Here is an 18,519-nt window from a genome sequence, read left to right as displayed (position 1 = left end):
CTTCATTAAAAGAAAGACAAGTAGGAATCATAAATAAGTGTGTGTATAGAACTGGACTGGAGAGGTGTTATATCCAAATCTTATGCATTATAAGTTTATAAAAGTTATACATTAAAAATACCATTAAATATAAATTTTTATTACTGCTTCTGTGAACTTGAACAAGTATATTCAAATCTGATCATTTTCACTAGTTGTAGTAGTATTTTTTTTTCAAAATATGCTTTAAATGCTTTAAAAATAATTCCAATCGTTGTAGATTAGTAATATATGTACTGTATATCTTTTATTTAAAAAATGTGGGCAATGCATTTACAGATTAATTTTATTCAAAAATATTATATTAATCTTATTTTTTTTTAATTCAACTATTGGGGTGCGGCTAGGTAGGGGGCCTATAGGACATTGTGTCCAGGGGCCTCTGAGTTCTTTATCCAGACCTGGGTAGTAGTTGGTTTTAGGTATTGGGTATGATTAGGGATGATGAATAAGATCTTACTACTACTAATAAACAGTTAATATCTTAATAATAGACAGGTAATAAGCCGGTATTTAATTGCGTGAATTGTGACCACAATATAAGTGTTATTGTCTTTATTTATTGTATTTTTTTATTTTTAGGTAGTTTTATTTACCAAACCACTTTATATACCTAGATGCCCCTAAATTGACGAACATGCTCATCGTATTCACTGTATTCTTTGCCGATGAGCGGGCACAGCCATTTGAATCTTTTTGGCTCGAGACTTCCTGTCTCATTCACTTCCATTCATGTTGCAAACTGATATTTTCTAATTATAATATTCTACTTGGTCTGTATAGTAATGCAAACATTTATTTGTAGAGTAGTTTGACCTTTTTCTGCCGTTTATTATTCCTAGTCATTTCTCTCATAGACGACTGAATCGGAAGTTCTAAAACAATCGTGAAAACAGGCGAACTTCCTCATTTTAGAATAAGGTCAATAAGAAGGAAATTCAACTCCTCCTTCGTATGAAATGCGATTAATTAATTTATTGTGTAATATCACTTCTCTCTCCAGGTTTCAGACATAAATATTGCTTTACTAGTTACAAGTATTCTAGTAATAACGCTGCCTTTCACCTCTCTCCATGAAGGATGATATGGAGCTGAATAACATCCTACAAATAGTTTGTCCATCAGAATGACGGAATGGAGGGCATATCCCAAGTCTTTATTGGGAGCTGGAACACTACAGTACCTCTCCTCAAAACCATTCAACCTGAGCCAAGGAAGCTTCCAGAAACCTCAATCCAAATCCACCACAGGAAGGTTTCTGAGCTACGGAAATGTGTCTCCTTCCTGCTTTCTTCATGTGTGAGTGTGTGTGAATTTACTATATGCTCATTAGGACACAGAAGGGTTTTCATCTCTATATCACAACAGTGTTGTTACATGAAACTAAAGTATGTTACTTTATGAAGTGCACGCAATTAAAGCACCACAAAGGTTGGGTTTTTGCCCATTACCTAAGACGAGGGACCAAAAAAAGATGTATATTTGGATTGATTTGAGAGTTTTAATGTCCAGAAACAGGGTTACTTATTTGTAAGGTCTATTATAGATTATAGACTGTATTTTTAATCACCACAAACACCAAATGCAAATGCATAAATCACTAAAACATATTTTTTGAAGTCACAATCACTGGAATAGTTTATCCCCGAATTATACAACAATGAAATGTATTTATTATTACAATAAAAAGTGTTACTGTAAACTATATATGCAAGTGTTGTGCCATTTGTTCGATGGGAATGAGAAGGTCTCGTTTCAGTGGAGCAAATAATAGATGAGGAATTCTTGTTTTCACTGATAAGAATCGTGGAAAAAATCTAACTTCTCACAAATGTTCTACACTGTGATTCAAAACACTGCAATGGGAGTTTGTGAATGTATGTGATATTTTGTCACCTTCAGCACCAGATTATGTACCTGTTTTACTTTAGCAGTCTAGAAAACATTTCATTTAATCCTAGATTTTCACTCATAAGAAGTGCATTAATCAAATATCCGTTTGTTGTCGCTTTAAAGAAATCGCTAATACTTTACAATGAGGCCTCATTTGTTAGCATTAGCTCACTGAGTTAGCTTGGATTGATTATAAACAATTTTACAGCATTTTTACTAACTTATGCTGATGTAAAATGAATTAACTACAGTTAAAATTAGTCTTTCAACCTTATTTTAGTAAGTGCTGCAGTTATTATTAATAAATGCTGTTGAAAACTGCTTATTGTTAGTTCTTGTTACTTTTGTCAGTACATGAAACCTTATTGTAAAGTGTCACCGAGGAATCAAGTTGTTTCTTGCACTAAATATTCTTGTCGATTGTTCTAGAATGTATGTGGTCTGTTTTAGGCATAGACTTGTTTGTCGATCTGAATGGTTTGTCTAGGTGGAGAATTTCTCACAAAATAGCTCCCTATTTCATGGAGCACATCTTTTTTTTTTGTCTTTGAGTGCAGTTTATCATTTTGAAGTGTCTGTATTAGAGACCTGTGTTTGGAGATAATGTTATCTTGTATCACTGTCTTTTTTGGTAAGGAAAAAGAATGTACACCACACCATTTTGCTGCTTTCATCTGTTTATTTTATGCAACATTGCCTTTTGTTTCAGTTAAATAATGTACAATTTCATTGAAGGAAACTGGAATGGGAGACCGTGCATCTGAGAGCAAATAAATTTGAGTCAAATTCTGTTTCGGATCGTTATTTGTCTCTTGTCTTGATAGGTTTTGTCATGCCAAATTCAATTTTATCCAGTCAGGAAACCAATCTTGAAAATTCTTCCACAGAAAGAAAAAAAGTTCTGGTAAGAGCTCAAGTGAATTCAGTTCAGGCACCTGTTTAATTTACACATGTTTGTTTTGAATTCAGATTTAAGGCAATTACGTATATTTTGTTCAGGATTGCCTTCTCTAAAGGCTTAATTTACTACAAAATGTCCAAATCCTGTTGTCATTTGCTCACTAGATAATGTTTCTGTTTAAATGTTCCTGAAGAGATTAAAAAATCTAAATAAATTAATCCGTCACAATATAATATGAACAAACTTTTATCAGGCTTTTGTTCACAAATATATATTGAAGAGCTAACGAATTGTTAAATATTTAAATTTGGTTCGCTCTGAAACCAATAAGGTTCCTTCCTGCGTGCCACGCGGCAAGATAAATCAACGAAGTTTGTTCTCTAGTGTGCCAATTAAAAGAGGTTGAGCTTTTGTTATGTTTGTAGATAGTGTTGCCAGATTGGACTGTTTTGAATTTGATTGTGCGGGTTAAAAAAAATGGCGTAAGGGGGTTGAACAAATTTGGGCAGTTTTGAAATTTTTATATGCAACTTTTTCAGCAAAACATAATTGTGTGCCCCTGCTCCATTCAGTTATTAGTGATAAGTGCATAGCGTAAACCGTGTGGGCCCGCCCGCAAGAGGAGGTGAAGGAAAGTATCGAAATCTGACTTCCCGCACAAATCCAACTTCACATGCACGCGCATCATGCAGTGCCTGCAGTTAAACTCACAGCAGTTTGTCACGACGCTTTTGTCATTTTTTCCACAATTGTCAGCAAGAACAAACATAAAAGCATTGTCTGATTTACAAGCAGCACCTAATGTTCAAAAGAATTCAAAACGCCAAATTAGACTAATTTATACTCCATTTCGAAAGTAAAACATACTCTAATACAGTGTTTCTCAACCACGTTCCTGGAGGACCACCAACACTGCATGTTTTGGAATGGAAAATGTTCAGAGCAGGTGGTCCTCCAGGAACGTGGTTGAGAAATCTACACAACAATAAGTGCAATGTGTGTGAGAGAGGGGGCAGTGTTTTGATATGATCATCAGGTTGTGATTCTGTGGCTGCTGTCTTTGGTTGCTGTAACATGTTTAAAGAATTTTGACAGTTACAGTTAGTAGGTTAATTAATCACATTTAAATAGATTAAATAAAATATTAATCTAATATTTAGGGCGATTTTGTTGTGTGTTGGGGCAGATTTTGGGCTGGAAAAAGTCAACTATATCTGGCAACACTGTTCAGGCTATTTAAAAATAACGGACGTTTGTTAGGAAGTGACCGCGTTTTTTTCCCCCTGAAAACCTTAATACTTTTAAGACTTAAATACTCTACTTAAAGACTTAACTTTTCATATTCATGTGTTTATACGAACATACGAAACGTCAGTTGTTTAGTTCATTCAAAATACCTTCAATTTGTACGTTATTCAGAAGATGAACGACTTTCCTCCTCATGAGGGTGAGAAACGTTAATGATGACAGGATTTAAAAACTTTGCTCCGAACTAACTCTAACTTTATTCTGAAGAAACGAAGCTGTATGGTAAGAATAATGTCATATTTCACAGTATAAAGATGCTACAGTTCAAATCAATATCATTAGCTCCATCATATCCATTGTATTCCTTCCGTCAAATTACAGTAACGACACTTTTCGGCTGAACAAATCTTTGAATTTAGCGTTAGTGCATTAAATCACAATATACTGCCCAGTACAATTGATCGATGTCTTTTCATTTCAGGCTGCGTTCGTTTACCATCTAAAGAAACTTCCTCTCATTCACAGGCAAGTCACATTAAGCACATGTTTACATACAGTATACATACGGGAAGGGAAGGGTTCTATACATTTAAGAGGGCGAGACAAAAGTAGACTCGGACGATGATAGAAAAAAGACTTCAAGCAAATGGGGTCCTACGGAAAGGTGGTGGGAGTCAGGCACATTTGTTAGTCCTCCTCAAATCTGCTACAACCTTTCTGGTTGCTCTTCCAGAACTACTTGAAACTGCATGTAAACTATAAGCAAGCAAAACTGGATGACCTAAAACCTCCATTTCCCCACTAAATCAAATCACTCACATTTACACTACAGAGCAAAAGTGTGGAATAATCAAGATTTTTTATATTAACCTTTTTTGCTCACCCAAGCTCACATTTAATTTCTCATATTAATACAACTGTTTTCTATTTAAATGTATTTTAAAATGTTATTTGTGGTGTATTTGATACAGTCTTATATCAGAGGTGTTCAAACTCAATCGACCCAATCAAACACACCTGAACCAGCTAATCAAGCTCTTACTAGATAAAATAGAAACTTCCTGGCAGGTGTGTTGAAGCAATTTGAAGATAAACTCTTCAGGACACTGGCCCTCCAGGACCGAGTTTGGACCACTGTCCTACATAAATCATACAAAAATTTAAAATTAAATTAATGCTGAAAACTGTGGCATGGTGGCTCAATGGTTAGCACTGTCGCCTCACAGCAAGAAGGTCACTGGTTTGAGTCCAGGCTTGTCCAGTTCTCCCAGTGTTTGTATGGGTTTTCTCCAGGCACTGTGGTTTTCAATACTGGGTTGCGGCCGGAAGGGCATCCGCTGCGTAAAACACATGCTAGAATAGTTCATTCTGCTGTGGCGACCTCTGAAATAGAGACTAAACTGAAGGAAAATGAATTAATTAATTAATGCTGAAAACGGGTTTTGCTGCTCAATATTTTTGTGGAAATTCTTTTTTTTTTAAATGAAAAAAGAACAGCATTAATAAAAATATAAACCATTTTTTTGTAATTATAAATGCATTTTTGTTAAACAAAATACTATTTTACCCCACTTTTTAAGTCATAACCCAACTTTTAAATGGTAGTAAATCATAATTTCTGTGTGTTCTCAAATGTGCTGCCATAACTTCTACATTATTTCTTTATTTTTCCAAATTTAAGTAAGATTTAAAAATATATATTCAACCTAAAAATGTCATTTTCATTTATCATCTAAAATAAACACAGTAATAGTGTTTTTTTTTTAATCTTTCCACAAAATGTTAAGCAGCAAGTAAATTAGTGGAATAAAATATTCTGATTTGCCATCAGATTAATAAAATCTTTCGCATCCATCTTCGGATAAGACTAAACCGAGGTCCTGACTCTCTGTAGTCATTAAAAATCCCATGGCACTCCTCGAAAAGAGTAGGGATGTAACCCCGGTGTCCTAGCCAAATTCCCTCAATTGGCCCTCACTCATCATGGCCTCCCAATCATCCCCATCCACCGAATTGGCTCTATCACTGTCTCTACACTCCACCAATAGTTAGTGTGTGGTGAGCGCACTGGCGCCGTTGTCCTGTGGCTGCCGTCGCATCATCCAAGTGGATGCTGCGAATTAATGGTGATGTAGAGTGACCCCGCTCATGATTGTGAAGCACTTTGTGTGTATAGCCAAACACAGTAAATGCGCTATATAAATACACATTACTTACAACTTACTATAAAGTCAATTTAAAAATATATTAAAATTAAAAGAAAATTCCCAGTACTGGGTTGCGGCTGGAAGGGCATCTGCTGCATAAAACATATGCTGGAATAATTGGCGGTTCATTCCTCTGTGGTGACCTCTGATAAATCAGAGACTAGTCCAAAAGAAAATTAATGAATGAGTTATAATAATAAAAAAGAAATTTGGAGTAAATTATTCAGCTTTGCCATGAGAGAAGTTATTTACATTTTAAAATATATTAAAGTAACTATTATCAACTATTATTCCACAATGTAACTGTTTTAATAACTGTATTTAATTTTTATAATCAAATGTCTGCAGCTTCAGTGAGCAAAAAGCCATTATTAAAAAGTTTTTAAAAGCTCTTCATTATTCCAAACTTTAGTGTAGGTTAAAGGATGCCGCTATACATAAGAAAATTCAAAGGCTTCATGGTAAAATGCAATAAATCGTCGAGAAAGTAAAAAGCAGTGCAGTACTAAAAATCTATTTACATCCACCATCCTGAAAAGCCTCCACTGTGATCCACTTTGTAAAACACGTAATACCTTTAAATAACAGCAAAAACCCTTCATGTTCAAGTTTCAGATGTATTTCTCAGAACATCTTCTTAAATAAAATCATAACAAAGCTCTGACTCTTTATCAGACGACACGGGAGGTGTGTGTGTGGGTAAAATGACATCTCTGTTCATCAGCTGAATTTAGTTTTGTTTTATCCCTCTGGCTCCTCAAGGTGTCGTGGGAGGCATGGTGACTGACGTCCACGGGACAGGACGGGGCCCATGGAGGGGGACAGGCTCCTTACTCCGACCCCAGTCAGAGGCACCAGGGAGGGGGAGATGCTGCGGTAGCTCACCCCGCTGCGGAAGGTCAGCTCCTGGGTGGGGAGCAGAGGCTTCAGGATGCTCACCAGGCAGAAGGCAGAGCCGCTTTTGGGTATGAAGTTCACCTTGTTTCTGTCTGGGCAGAGATATGGAGGAATCTCCTGGAGAGGCCTTGGCCTGGAACAAAAAACGTAGTATTTGTTCACTGATTGTTCATAATAATGTATGATAAGAATAGTAAGGGCATAGGTTTAACACCTCTATATGGTTTAATGCACTGCAGTTATACAAAGGATGTTTGGGTACCATTTTCTGAAGTCCCAACATTCATTTATTCATTTTCGTTCGGCTTAGTCCCTTATTTATCAGGGGTCGCCACAGCGGAATGAACCACCAACTATTCCAGCATGTTTTATGCAGCAAATGCCATGTTTTCTAGTTCTTTTCTTTCTTTTTTTGTCATAACTATGACCATTTGACTTATCATTTTGACAGTCTCATAATTACAATTTAATGTCATAGTTCTGACTTTATATCTCATATTTGTGACTTACTGGGTCATAATCATTACCTAAATAGCCTAATTTTGTTTTATGAAATACATTTTTTTCTGAATAAATTTTAAGAATAGTGTATAAATATAAAGAAAATATGTTTCTTGATTTCTTAAAGATATTTTGGAAATATTTTATAAATAACTGAAATATTTTTTTAACTTTAAGTGCATAATGTACAGTGCTCAGCATATATAAGTACACCCCTCACAAATCTCTTATTTAAATTAATATTTTCTATAGAAAGCTTTACAATATTATAATTGTGCATATACAATACATTATTAAATTAGTTAGTAACGAAGCCAAATCTGGAGCTAATCTTACAAAAAAGTTTACAATACAGTCCAAAAAATTGGACAAATTTATGTCAAGAATTTTTTTTTTAAATTGAAAAAGAGCACAAATCAATAGAAACTTATAAAAAAATGAAAATAATATATCTAAAATGTTGTTGAATTTTTTTTTATAATTTGTTTGAATTTATTTGTATTATCTTTCTATTTTTAAAGATGTTCGGTGATATGAAATATTATTTTAATAAATATATCTTTTTAATAAGTCTGTTTTGTTCAAATGCACTAAAATACATTGCCTATATTCACTGAGAAATGGATAAAAATGGGGTGTATTCATTTATGCTGAGCAGCACTGTATGTTAGTTTAATTTAGATTGAATTCAAATCTAACTATTTTCCTAAACCTCATTTATTTCAAAATTTATTTCAAAACATTGTTTACTGAATTAGTTTAAAAAAAATAAATCTGTTTACTTAAACATTTTTGGAAACAAAATCTCAAATTCTTTACATATTCATGTACATTTTGGGAAAAAACTGCAACTATTTAAAACTGACAGAGTAGTACAAATAACATTTTTTTGAAAATAAGATACCAACTTCAATGTTTGGCTTCATTTTAGAGTGGGGTTAAAGATCTTCCACTAGTAAACAGACAAATATCTACAGAGTGGTTACTCACTGGTTTTCTTCAAAAACTTTAACTCTTTCACAGCCCTCCGGAGGCTCACGCTTGAACATGTAGCTGTTGTTGGGCTTTGGAGACGAAGCATATTTGGGCAGAGGAGACCAAGGTCCCAGGTCTAAAACAGGGAAAGAAATGTTTAGAAATCTAATAGCTGGATTTCAGTTCTTGTGTGATGACTATGATGACGATGACGTGTGTGCTCCTCACCTCTTTCTTTGCTCTCATTGAGTGCGTCATCAAGTGGACTGTTTCCGACCGTGTCATTGAGGATGCTGAGGTATGAGGGAGAGACGGAGTCGGCTCGGCTGCTGCTGTTGCTACGGTTACTGCTCAGACCGCCGTTGGAGGGCGTCTGTGTGTCGATGCTGCGTGTGCTGCTGCTGCGCTGGGGGAGGGGAGGGGGCGCGCGGTGCCCGTCAGGAACATCCTGTGGCTAAAACACACACGCACATTTCTTTTAGTAGGACAAAAGCAAGTCCTACTAATTGGATTTCGCCAAACATTGCATTAGTATTGATTGCGCACGATAAGCCCCTATAACACAAAATAGGGCTGCACTAGTTTGGACAAAACTGACACAGATGAGACAGAATTATGATAAACAAGGGGTAGGCAAGGTCTTAGAGAAATGTGGTCCTGCAGAGTTCTCTTCTAACCATAACCTTACACACATAAACAAGCCAATCATGTTCTGAATATTAATAGAAAGCTACAGGCAGGGGAGTTTTTTAACCTTTAAACATCTTGAAATCTTCATGATGTTCTTCAAACTTTTTTTATCTTACTAAAAAAGCTACTTCCACCAGGACGTCATTGTTATGAGGGGCTGTACCTGACAATCATGTTTATAACAGATTTATGACAAGTTTTGTTGTCTTGGTAATGTCAAGTTGTCAAGACAAAGATAACTATAAAGGTTGTTATGTATTTGATTGTCAAATTGTCATAACAAACAATGTCATGTTTGCATTTAAATATCATGACTGAGCAAATGTCACTTAATGACAGTTATTGTGTCATGTCATAATTATAAAGGCATTATTTTTTATTAGAAAATTGAAAATTAAGGATGTAATGCATCGTAAATGCATCGTGAATTTAAATTGAACCGAATCAACGACATGATAATCATAATCACCCTGACTGGTCTGCAGCTATGCATCCCCACATGCAGCAATGTACTATGCATTGGGTGTTGTGACAGATTCCTCCCCTAACCATCATTGTGTGACTTTTGCCAATACATTGCCTTCTGCAGAATTAATTTCGTTGACGCAAAATTTTCGTCATAATTTTCGTGACGAACAAGCTTCTAACAATGAAAACTAAATAAAAATTAAGTGATGAAAACTATAATAAAAATATAATGACATTTTCGTTGACTAATAAAAACGAGAGGAGAATGTGATTGAGGGAGTTTTTTTGGAAAATATCCAATCAGAATCAACCTTAGTGTGTGATGCATGACGCCCGTTATAACTACAAATAATGAGATGGCAACAGCTAAGAGAAAAAGAAGAAGATTCACATTTCATGTCACGACAAAAAGCCTGTAAAGCATATGGGGAGGGAAAAGCTGATAAAAACAACCAATTTAAAGCAACATCAGTCCATGTGTGATTCCACTGAGTTGAGAAAGGAATGACTATTCAAAGCTGTTTTGTGTCGTTAACCTAACTATAACCAGTCTTAAAACAAACAATGAACGTCCTGGAGTTTTGAACCTGCCCTCTCGCGCCCTTGGCCACTCTCTTATTTAACATAGTTTAGATACAGAGCAATATATTGCATTGCTCAACAGGATTGCGACAAACTCCTCAGCTCCATTTGAGACCAGCGCATTTTCAGGGCTAGAGTTGGACGGAACTCCCTTTTCCATGCCCGTTGGAAAAGAAATATTGATTACAAGAGCTGATTATTTGCTAACCCAGATTACTTAGACCCTAGTTAGAGATGAACAGTAATATTTGCTTCACCTCCTTTGTGTAGATTGTGTTTGGACTAGGGTTGGGTATTGTTTGTGGTTGTTTTGATACCAGTGCTAAATGGGTACTTTTAAAACAAATACCTGAACCGATACCTTAGAGTTACAAAATTATGATGGATGACTCTAAAAAAACTTTTTATTTGACAAAAAACTATTTTTAATCATTTTAATATAAGTTTAAAGTATACTTCAATTCATATTTTATGTATTTGAGTTGCATTGATGTATTTCTTTTAATCAGTTGTTCGTTAGCATGAATGCAAGATTTGCAATAGGCTATGCAAGTAACATTACATTAGCTTACTATTAACCTGTGGAAAGGCTGTCATCAAAATCAGTGACTACCTTTTTTCTAGGGTTGGGGCTTGAGTCGTCATTGAGTACGTTTACTTGGACACCAATACACAGATTTTAATATGATTAAGACAATACTCTGATTTAGAGTTTACCATGTAAACAGGGATTTTTGATGGCTTTAATCTGACTAAAGTCATAATCGAATTAACACAAAGTATTTATTTATTGAGAAACACTTACTATTATGACCTCATCTCGTTCCACAGTGTCTCGTATGATGATGCGTTCAATCTCCTGGTTGAGCCCCTCTATGCTGTTCCGAAATCTGGGAGGTGTGGATTTGGTGATGGGGATGGGAATCAGGATGGTTTTAGGCATCTGAGACTGAAAAAAAAGGAAAAGGTACACTACTTCTTTAGAATCCCACGTGTATCGCAACTACACAAAGATTCCCCATAGGGAAAACCAGCGTTCAATGTAATCCTGTTAGAATGACTTCTTCATGCAGTGAGCCCACACATATAAAATCTCTCCAGTCTCTCCACTGCCAAAAATCATACATTCTGCCAGGATAAGCTCCATCATTTTACACAAACCCTGACTACTGAGAGCATTACCATTGAGATCCCATTACTGCTGAGCTTGAGGGTACTTTTTCCGAGTGTGGTGTGATGTAAGCGCTCTTTCTCAATCTTTTCTTCATGCTTGCATGATCTTATCCATTTAGGTTTTTGGAAAGCGAGACTTTTGCCTTTTTGTGCATGTGTATTACATTCTTCAGAAACAAGTATTATTCCCTGGTGCTTGAGAAGTATTGTCTCTGTATACATCTTTTATTAAGATGTGTTTTTGTTAGTTCGATCACAGATTAACAACATTAAAAACAGGAGGAAATGTTTTTAGCTTGTTCACATTTTTATATTATTATAGAAAAATATTTTTACATAGAAGAATGTAAAAACCAAACTGTTATCATGCTAGAATTGTTTTAACAATACTGGTTTTATGGCTATATCAGAGCACAAAAGCTCCTTCTCTCTGTATCTTTTTCTGTCATCTCCTTTTACAGTTAAATGTAAATTGTTCAAGCATATTTTAAAATATAACAAAGAAAAAACTCATCATACACCTTCCAACATACCTTCCTCTTCAGAAAAGTTAGGGTTAAGGATTAAAACACCAGATGTAAAGAGGAAAGTGATACATGTGATGCTATCAACCAAAATGCACCCCAAAAAAACAGGTGTAAACAGAGACACATGACTTGGGCCAGACAGAATCTGCTGACTTTGTAAACACAAAGATAGTAGCTAAGAGAGAACAGTTTCCTAAACCACTGGCTAACGGACTTCTTCAACATGTCACACACCAGACAATAAGCGTTATTGTGCCATGCCACATCTTACATTATTTTCCCCATAGCATGGATTACAAATGGGGGGGGAATTATGTCAAAGAAGGCAGTTCCACAATATACCCCCACGGATTGCTGTAATTTGCCATGCATCAATGGTTGCTCGTAAGTGATTAGGAATAATAATAATAAAAAAAAAATCCCCAAAACTTCACTCTGCCCCAAAACTTCACTCTGGTGAGTTGTTTAGAACTGCTGAAATGTACTCTATTTACCAAATTATTATGCTATTTCATTTCTTTCTTTAATTTAGTTTGAAGTAGGATGCAACGCTTATAGATTTTGGTTGAACGATTATAGTCTGAGGAATAATCACAGTTATCACAATTATTATGCATTCATTAATTTCATAACACTACTAGTTTAGTAAATCACATGAAAACTTCTTATATTTTTAGTGTTATTTAATGCTGCTCCATAACCAAATAATACAGCACAAAATAATAAAAAAACAACAACAACCAGACAATAGCACTTGTGCTATTCTTTTAACTTGGTGCGCCTGGAAATGACAAACTTGTGCACCCAAAAGACAGGATATGTGAATGGCCCATAGTTAACAGCCTCAGCCATAGTCAAAATCAGCCTTTAAAATCAGCCAGATCGCAGGGAGAACATACAAACTCCACACAGAAAATGCCAACTGACCCAGCCGAGGCTCGAACCATCTACCTTCATGCTGTGAGGCGATTGTGCTACCCACTGTGCCACCATGATTATATTATATTATATTATATTATATTATATTATATTATATTATATTATATTATATTATATTATATTATATTATATTATATTTGATTATATTATATTATATTTGATTATATTTGATTATTCAAAGATTCTAAGATTCACATTTCTGCTTTAAAACCTGACAAAATTCCCTCTATCCTTTTTCGACTTCAGTATAACCTTTTGGGTATTTGCCAAACATGTACCAAACCTGAATTATTCCTTGAAATGGACCAAAAAAAAATGCACAGCTCTCTATTTAGGGAGCTCATTTGCATGCCAAGTTGCTGTACACCGCTGAGGTGCTAGAGGACACTTTTAAAATCTACTCTAAAACCAGCCACTGTCCTGTGGGACAATCCTGTCCATTGGTCTCCAGAGACCACAGAGGCCTCAAAATTGGGACAGATACGCAGAGAAAATGGGGCGCTATTAAAATCTCCAGACGTTTGGCCTACTTCTGTTCTGCAGCGTCTACTATAGGCCAGGTATTATTACTCATATACAGACACACAAATGGTGGCTGGTGGGAAGAGATGAACCCACCTGTGACTGGATGATTGCATGGTTGCCGTTAAAGGGTGACTTGCGATCTTTGTCCCGGCGATGACGACTGCTGCGTTTGCTGCGTTGGAGCTGTTGCCGTAGTTTTGCAATCTGAAAGAATCAAAAAGTGGATCATGGACAGCATAGCACAGAAAAAAAAAAAACAATACAAAAGAGGAGCAGTGGATCAGTGTATGCTATGATAACTGTAGACATCTCACCTCTTTCAGCTGGTCTGTACTGCCACAGGAAGCCGATCGCTTATGAGAGCCTCTCCTCCGCTCATCTACCCAGGCCCTAGGGGTCTGACATTAAAAAACAAGAGGAAATTGTCAAGAATAGAGATAAATTGAGCAATGAACAGAACAATACAAAAATCTAATGATTCGGGGGTGAAGATTACTTAGCTTGTTTGTCATTGAACATTTTTGTTTGGCTTCAGAACATTTGATTCATGGACTATTTTTCTGCTTTTTAAGATTTGTTTGGAGTATAAAAACTATAAATTATCATTGTAAAAAAAAAAAGAGTAGCACATGAACAATTCTATTGGTAAAAAAGAAGATTCTGATGACAGTATTATCCCTGCAGGCACAGGACGTCAACATGACGTCAGATTGATGTTGTACCTTAACCTCATGGAAAAATTGCATTTAGTTTCGAAATAAAAATCGGGTTGATGTCAGAACCTAGCGTCAGGCCGACATCAATATCCAAAGTCCAACCTAAAATCAATCAAATATCAATGTCTAATGATGTTATAGCTTGATATTGTGTGGACGTTAGCACTATGACATCTATCAGACATTGGATTTTGGTTGCCATACCTGACAAATAAATGTCAGTATTTTACATCAATATGATGTTGATTTAAGATGTTGACGGTGGAATTTGCTCACTTTCCAACACAACCTGAAATCAAGCAAATATCAGCCTCATTTGACATTGTTATTGGACGTCAAAATAACGTTGTCTTTAGACGATGACTAGACATTTTATTTTTGTCACCAGATGTCACGACCTAAATCTAACCTAATATTAACATTGTATGCCGTTGTGTACTTTGTTGTATTTCAATCTTTTATTTGATTTATCTATATACATGATAACTGCTAAAATAAAACTAAATATATAATTTTAAAAGTGTTATATCATTATCAATTTATATTCTTTGTATTTTACAATGCGTATTTTTAAATGCTTTAATTGGTAAGCATTCAATGCGGAAGTGACCTCTTTTCTTCGAAGAAGTGTTTAGACTTCCGATTCATTAGCCGATATGGGTAAATGACTGGAAATAACAAATGTCATTAAATTGACAAACTATTTGCACAAACCAGTGTGGTCATGACACTACATTAAAATAATTTAAGAAAAATAATCAATAGCATAAAGAGCTGTTTTGTATGGCTGAAAATCAGTAGATGTGAATGAAGCTGGAAATCTCCTCACATTCAAATTACAATGGCCGCACCAGCTCTTAATAAGGAGTACTAAAAGATATACTGAATAACATTAATGTATGAAATGATATTAACATCATTTAAAATACAAAAGTATTCATTGACCTATTTGTTTTTAGGTTTATTGAAGCATAATTGCCATGTTAATTTTGGCATTTCTGAAAAAAGAAATGTTTAATATTGAATGTTAATAAGCTGTCCATGTCATTTGAAATTTACCGTATTTATTATTATATAAACTAAAGGACATAATCATAATTTAACAGCATGAACACCTCACCTGAGTGGCCTTGTCCCTCATTTAGAGGGTGTGGTGGGCGGAGCTCCCGTGCCGCTGCCAGTTCCTTGATAGGCCAGAACTTACAGGTGACTTCAAAAGAGGAGGATCCCTCAGGGTTTCAGCTGGAGGAAGGCCTTTCGCAATGAGAAGTGGCTAATGCAAAACGAGAGGAGAATATTAGACTTTATTTATCATCAATCAAGACTTTTCCCATTTTCTGGATAGAAGGCTGCTGGTTTGAGCCTCGGCTGGGTCATTTGGCATTTCTGTGTTCTGCATGTTCTCCCTGTGATCGCGTGGGTTTTCTCCGGGTGCTCCGGTTTCCCCCATAGTCCAAAGACGTGTTATAAGTGAATTGGGTAAGCTAAATTGTTCGTACACTGTAAAAAAAAATCTGTAATTTTACAGTTTATTTCCGGCAGCTGGGGTGCCATAAAAAACGTAAAATAATGACAGTTAAATTACAGAAATATACCAGAAAATAATGGATATTAAATAACAGAAATTTCCTTAAATTTACATTTCTGTTTTTGTAATTTAAAATCGATTATTATATGGTAAATTTCTGTAATTTAACGGCTGTTATTATACTTTTTTTTTCAGACACCCCAGCTGCTGGAAATAAACCGTAAAATTACGGATTTGTTTTTACAGTGTAGTGAAAGAGTGTGCATGGATGTTTCCCAGTGATGGGTTGCAGCTGGAAGTGTATTTGCTGCTTAAATCATATGCTGAATAAATTGGTGTTCATTCTGATGTGGCAACCCCAGATTAATAAAGGGACTAAGCCGAAAAGAAAATGAATGAATGAATGGAAATAGGCTCATTTTAAAGGCCAACAAGAGTTAAACAGTTGAGTTTTAACGTTATTTAATCAATTCAGTTGATCTTTGGGACTTTTAGCTTAGATTAGCATAAGTCATTGAATCGAATTAGACCAATAGCATGAAACTAAAACAAAATCCAAAAAGATTTATCGTAGTTTTCCTATTTAAAGCTACAGTAGACTCTTCTGTAGTTACCTTGTAGTATCTTTGTGCCTTTTGCAGCCATGCTACAGCAGCAAAGTTCCTATATACTTAGGCTAGAATGAGAGTATAGTTCCTAGCCAAATCACCCTATAAAATAGCATCTGTCGTAGTACACAGTGTAACTACAGAAGAGTCAAGCTTCAAAAAGGAAAATGGAGACTTGTAAAATGTTCTCATTTTTAAAAAGTAATGATGTATTCTTTTAAACTCTTAGTTTGATTGTTCCACTGCAAAAACTGCTGATCAGCTGACCAAGCATTAACTCTCCTGTCTCGCTCTAAAATAATGATTATCTCTTGGCCTCTATCCATAATCTCATAATCCATCTATGGGCGCTGTTTATGTTATAACCTCTGCCACCCCAACCTCCTCCCCCCATTTATTTTGTACATTCTGCCCAGCCTCTCTCTCTAAACACAATTTTTCATAATCCTTGTCTGTTCCCTCCATGAATAATCAACAAAAAGTGAAGTCCCATTAGGAAATGTATTAACTTTGTGATATTCTGCATATGAAGATTGATTTTATGCATTAAGGAAAAAACTTAAAATACAGCAAACTGTAGGCTGATGGATTATAATGGTTGTTGTTTTAAAATGAATATGAGAATGTTTACCCCCATATAGTGCCCCCTAAAGCCTGTGTTCAGCAATGGTGCTTGCCATGGCAACCAGATCTAGATGAGGTGTGATATTAATGCAGTGCACTGCAAAATTAAATTGCTTAAACGCATTGATAAAATACAATCATAATATATTTCGTCGCTTAAAATATAATATCAAAAACACCTTATGCGAATATCTAAAAAAACATCAAATATAACAACTATCTATGAAGGTTCTCACTTTAAGCAAACAGGTCAAACATTTAAATGCGGAAAACCCTAAATATGTATTTATAATAGCATTTCCCGGTAGCTTTTATGATTGCGGGAGTCGCATCACCATCATCATCATCAGTGTGAATCTGCAGCACCGCACCCCGCGCTCGGCAATAACGAAAACAAGCCCACCAACCGCATGCGAATCGCTAGGCTATCTCTCTCTCTCGATGTTATAAAAACAACACTAGACGCATTGTTAATAATCTACAAACACTCCGTGCATTTTTCAATCTGCATGCAAAACGACAGCCATAACAGAACAATAACATGCAATGCATTGATAAATGTGCGCGTGGCGTTTGGTACCTTCGACTGATGAGAGAATGACTGCACACAGCGCTTTCATGGTCCCTTGCGATAAAAAGAAAAAACACGCCGGCGTGAAATGGATGCAGCGTCTGGAAGGTCGCTGAAAAGCGGCTGGTTGTTGGCTTGGTGGAAGGCGGCCGGTGTTGCTGGGTCAGAGAAGCAGATTGAGGATGCGCAGAGGCGTTGCTATGGGCGTCGCTGTAAAGGTGATGCTGGAGCAGCGCTGGATCATGGAAGTGACTGCTTTATGAATAGATTCTCTTCAGCGGAAGGATAAAAGACAGAATTCGGTGTTTTTTGAGGTTGCAGGCGTATTTTTGGAAGGGGTGGTATGGGGGTCCCCCTCTGACAGATGGCGTTGAGGTGCGCGCTCCCGCACTGTCGTGCCCGCGCACACTAGACGACGTTACTGTTGCTGAGGCGCGTGGTGCTGTTTTTCTTCCATGCGCTGTTGTGCTGGTGCACGACCAGAGATAGGCGCTGTTGCGCTTAAAAAAGATCAAAAGTCAGCTATAATACACACTGTATTGTTTACATGTATTTATTTTTTTAAACGAATATTCGTCGATGTTATACGTTTGCTTACATGTTAGGTCAGAAACACTTGCCTGTCATTTTTTAATTAAATGTAAAATAATTAGCGAAATAAATAGCGTAAATGTATTATACTATAAAAAAATGTTTTGACTTCTAGGGATATAGAAGAAACAGACCTATGCATATATAAAGTAAAATTTTTATTACAGTATAACAGGTCTACATATTACATTCTGTGTGGGCTTTGCATGATGTCGTCATATTGGCGTGGGTTTCCTCTGCGTGCTCCGGTTTCCCCCACAAGTCCAAAAACATGTGCTGTTGGTGCATTGGGTAAGATAAATTGTCTGTTGTGCAT

General features: G+C 36.0%; 3 protein-coding genes across 56 annotated transcripts in view; 1 reads left to right on the top strand and 2 right to left on the bottom strand.

Annotated features, from left to right (window-relative positions):
- The window catches only part of ical1 (islet cell autoantigen 1-like), a 52,320-nt gene extending 49,599 nt beyond the window's left edge, over window positions 1–2,721 (top strand). For 50 of the 51 annotated variants that reach the window (XM_087255161.1, XM_087255172.1, XM_087255159.1 and 47 more), the window contains one exon: window positions 1,119–2,721. The gene's annotated coding sequence lies outside the window, so the exon portion shown is untranslated. 51 annotated transcript variants of the gene reach the window in all.
- Window positions 1–18,519, bottom strand: part of stk24b (serine/threonine kinase 24b (STE20 homolog, yeast)) — an 835,587-nt gene that overhangs the window by 459,471 nt on the left and 357,597 nt on the right. The gene's annotated exons all lie outside the window — the stretch shown is intronic.
- Window positions 2,592–18,004, bottom strand: fam117ba (family with sequence similarity 117 member Ba). Of its 4 annotated transcripts, none has more exons than XR_015493291.1 (9): window positions 17,622–18,004; window positions 15,402–15,554; window positions 13,880–13,963; window positions 13,659–13,769; window positions 11,207–11,350; window positions 8,890–9,115; window positions 8,677–8,797; window positions 3,815–7,318; window positions 2,592–3,728 (listed from the first exon to the last, which is right to left on the bottom strand). XR_015493291.1 is itself a non-coding variant. In XM_087256838.1 (8 exons), the coding sequence occupies exons 2-8, from the start codon at window positions 15,420–15,422 to the stop codon at window positions 7,030–7,032; spliced, it is 996 nt and encodes a 331-aa protein (XP_087112964.1). In that variant the 5' UTR covers window positions 15,423–15,554; window positions 17,622–18,004; the 3' UTR covers window positions 2,592–7,029. The 4 variants fall into 4 exon arrangements, 1 of the variants encoding a protein (XP_087112964.1); XR_015493292.1 differs by having other exon boundaries at window positions 4,029–7,318; XR_015493293.1 differs by having other exon boundaries at window positions 4,855–7,318.

The sequence above is a fragment of the Danio rerio genome, chromosome 6 (assembly GCF_052040795.2).
Source record: "Danio rerio strain M-AB ecotype USA chromosome 6, GRCz13ab, whole genome shotgun sequence".
Taxonomy (NCBI): Eukaryota; Metazoa; Chordata; class Actinopteri; order Cypriniformes; family Danionidae; genus Danio; species Danio rerio.
Note: the sequence above shows the minus strand (reverse complement) of the source record. Positions and strands in the feature narration are given on the sequence as shown.

Bases quoted from the DNA above. Each gene is read 5' to 3' on its own strand.
- fam117ba (XM_087256838.1), bottom strand. From the start codon at position 15,422: ATGAGGGACAAGGCCACTCAG. The intron at 13,770-13,879 runs GTGAGATGTCTA...TGATTCTTTCAG, and splicing joins GTACAGACCAGCTGAAAGAG to ATTGCAAAACTACGGCAACA. The intron at 8,798-8,889 runs GTGAGGAGCACA...TCCCTGTTTTAG, and splicing joins CAATGAGAGCAAAGAAAGAG to ACCTGGGACCTTGGTCTCCT.